General features: G+C 33.4%; 1 protein-coding gene across 1 annotated transcript; it reads right to left on the reverse strand.

Moving 5' to 3' along the window:
• Positions 1–372: 372 nt before the first annotated feature.
• LOC145002798 (uncharacterized) lies at positions 373–1176 on the reverse strand. The gene has a single exon (XM_078961992.1). It carries the CDS (start codon positions 1174–1176, stop codon positions 373–375), a length of 804 nt encoding a protein of 267 aa, XP_078818118.1.
• Positions 1177–2923: the final 1747 nt, after the last annotated feature.

Genomic DNA, 2923 nt, shown 5'->3' on the forward strand with positions numbered 1-2923 from the left:
ACTATTTTTTTCATTTTATAATTTAATTTTTATTTTTTTTTTCGAATTTTTTTTAATTTAGACAAATATTTTTTAAATATAACATAATAAATAAAACATAATGTTTAAAAATTATAAATAACATATAATATTTTTTAAAGATTAAAATTAACATAGAGATTAAATTACACATAACATCCAAAAAAAAAAAAAAAAAAAGAAATAACATCCAAATTCAAATATATATATATATATATATATATATATATATATATATATATATATATATATATATATATATATATATATACAAAGCTATTCGTTATCGTTATTGTTACCATAGAAGATATAATCCGTCAAGTCCTCTCAAAGTTGTCTATGTTTATCTGTGTCCTAAATGTCAACAACGCGATGCAAATAATCTGTTGTTCCTGGTTGAAACTGAACATGTCTGGGCTTCGTTGGGATATAGTGTGCAATATTTTCCCCTTTATCTTCTATTACCATGTTATGCATTATGATACATGCATACATGATATATCCTAGAGTTTCTAAATCAAATGGTCGTGCTGCATGTTCGACTATATGCCACTTCGCCTTCAGCACTCCAAAAGCACATTCCACATCCTTATGTGCTCCTTGTCTTCTCTTAAAAAAATTGTCTCGTTCTTCAACCGGTTGGCGGAATGCCTTCACGAATGAGGAATACTGAGGATATATTCCATATGTAAGGTAATACCCATATTTGTATTCGTTTCCATTCACCGTGAAAAGAGCATCCGGGGCCTTTCGATTCAAAAAATCGTAGAATATTGGCGACTGATCAAGAACATTGATGTTGTTGTTGGAACCCGCAACCTCAAAAAATTCATGCCAAATCCATAAATCTTGGGAAGCAACAACCTCTAAAACCAACAAAGGTGATCCATGATGACCACTTGTGTATTTCCCTTTCCATGCTACCGAACAATTTTTCCATTTCCAGTGTGTGCAATCAATGCTTCCGATCATTCCGAGAAACTCATGGCGTTTTTCATGCGCCGCATATAATTCTTGCAAATCATGCAATGAAGGTTTCCGCAAATACACGTCTCCAAATGTTTCAACAACACCACTTGACAATGTATACAAACTCTCCTTTGCGGTTCCTTCGGACATTCTCATATAGTCGTCCATGGTGTCGGGTGACTCCCCCATAGCCATCAAATGAATGGCTGCAACACATTTCTGCAACGTTGTAAACCCTCATCTACCTCTAGCATCATATCTTAATTGAAAATTTTGTAGCTAAACATAAATTAACTACAGTTTAAAAATATATTGCATATGCTGTAAAATTAAAGAAACAAGTAATACATTTTTCTTTATTTTGTATAAAATTATAGTAAAGAAGCGATACCGGCTTTCCAAGGCGTTGGCGATTCGTAAAAACACATCCCTACTCAAACGAAATCTTCTTTTGAAGTCTTTCACCCCGTATACACAATTATCTGCAAAGTAATCGCGATATAGATGTTCGTGTCCTTACTCGCGATTTCTGTTTAACACCGCACGTCTTGTTAGTAGCGGGGCTGGATCTTGTTGTAGCATATCGGTAGTGTAATAATGATAAATCATTCTGAAGAAAATATCGTCATCTGAATCATCAGAAGAGTCAAAAGGGTCCATATTTTTTTTTGAAGATAATTGAAACTATTTAGAGAGGAGAAGAGAAAGTGTGTGAAATTTTTAATAAAATGGTAGGTATTTATAGGGTAAATGGTTTTTTTTAATAATTAATTATTTTAACCGTTGGCATTTAAACGTTTGATAACGTTTAAATTTCATGTGTTTCATCCAGTCTCAACGACCACGAGATTCAACCTCGACGAGCAAAAACGAATAGGGGTCGGTGTTCTCCCCGCCACGACGTCGTTGAGGCGTGCCATGTAATCACCGTTTTCATCTCGTTTGGCCCATACCGCATGGTCTTAGATACCCTTTTCAAATTGTCTAAAGTGGTTTTATGATTTATTGGGGCTAAACAAAAAGAAAATTCAAAACCATACTAAACTGTATCAAAAATCGATGAAACTTCATGAAAAGTCATTATTTAGCATATGGGTCATCCAAGAATTTACTTAGGATTTATAGACCTTAGAAAGTATCTTATATGATTTATTGCCCTATTTTATTGCAATAATTATAATAATTAAAGAAAAATGAATTATTTTTTGAAAATTTGTAGAACATTTCATTGTGTTGGTGGAATACAGGGAAAAATCGGATTTGATTAGAAAAGAAGTTTTAGATATTTATTTGGGAATAAATCTTTCATGAACATATTTGAAAGCTTTTAACAACAAACTTTGATCATCATGCATCTAATCTTGAAGATTATCACATGCATGTTGGTTTGAAGACCATTCATTAGTTTGAAATGTTCAAAAATCATTTTTGATAGAAAACATAGGGTGCATGTGGTGTTTTTCCACCAAAACATGTAGCAAAAAGCATTTCCATGGTTTTGACTTAGGTTTAGGTCATGGATCTTCACCATTTTGTAACATTCAATAGGTTTTTGGTGAAAATCTACCACCATCATCATCAAAACTGAAGTGAATGAATATTCACACAAATTTCCTAAGAGAGTGGTGTAGAAGCACAAGGAAATGCAAGAAAATCCATGAAACTTGAAGGAAAATGAAAGGAAATCGTGTTCTACCTTAATGAACACCACTAGATGATGAATATTTTGAGTTTGAGGTGTGTTCATGGACTTGTTTTTTTGGAAATTTTCGTGGTTCCTAGAGAGAGGAAGAGATAATAGAGAGAAAATAAAGTGAGGGAGTGTGAGAGAGAAAGTGAAGTATGGAGAAATGGAGTGTGGAGGGGAATTGATTGAGTGTTTTGGGTAGAGGAGAGAGAGAGAGAGAGAGAGAGAGAGAGAGAGAGAGGAATCCGA

Source organism: Lactuca saligna, chromosome 6 (assembly GCF_052625555.1).
Source record: "Lactuca saligna cultivar CGN05327 chromosome 6, ASM5262555v1, whole genome shotgun sequence".
Taxonomy (NCBI): Eukaryota; Viridiplantae; Streptophyta; class Magnoliopsida; order Asterales; family Asteraceae; genus Lactuca; species Lactuca saligna.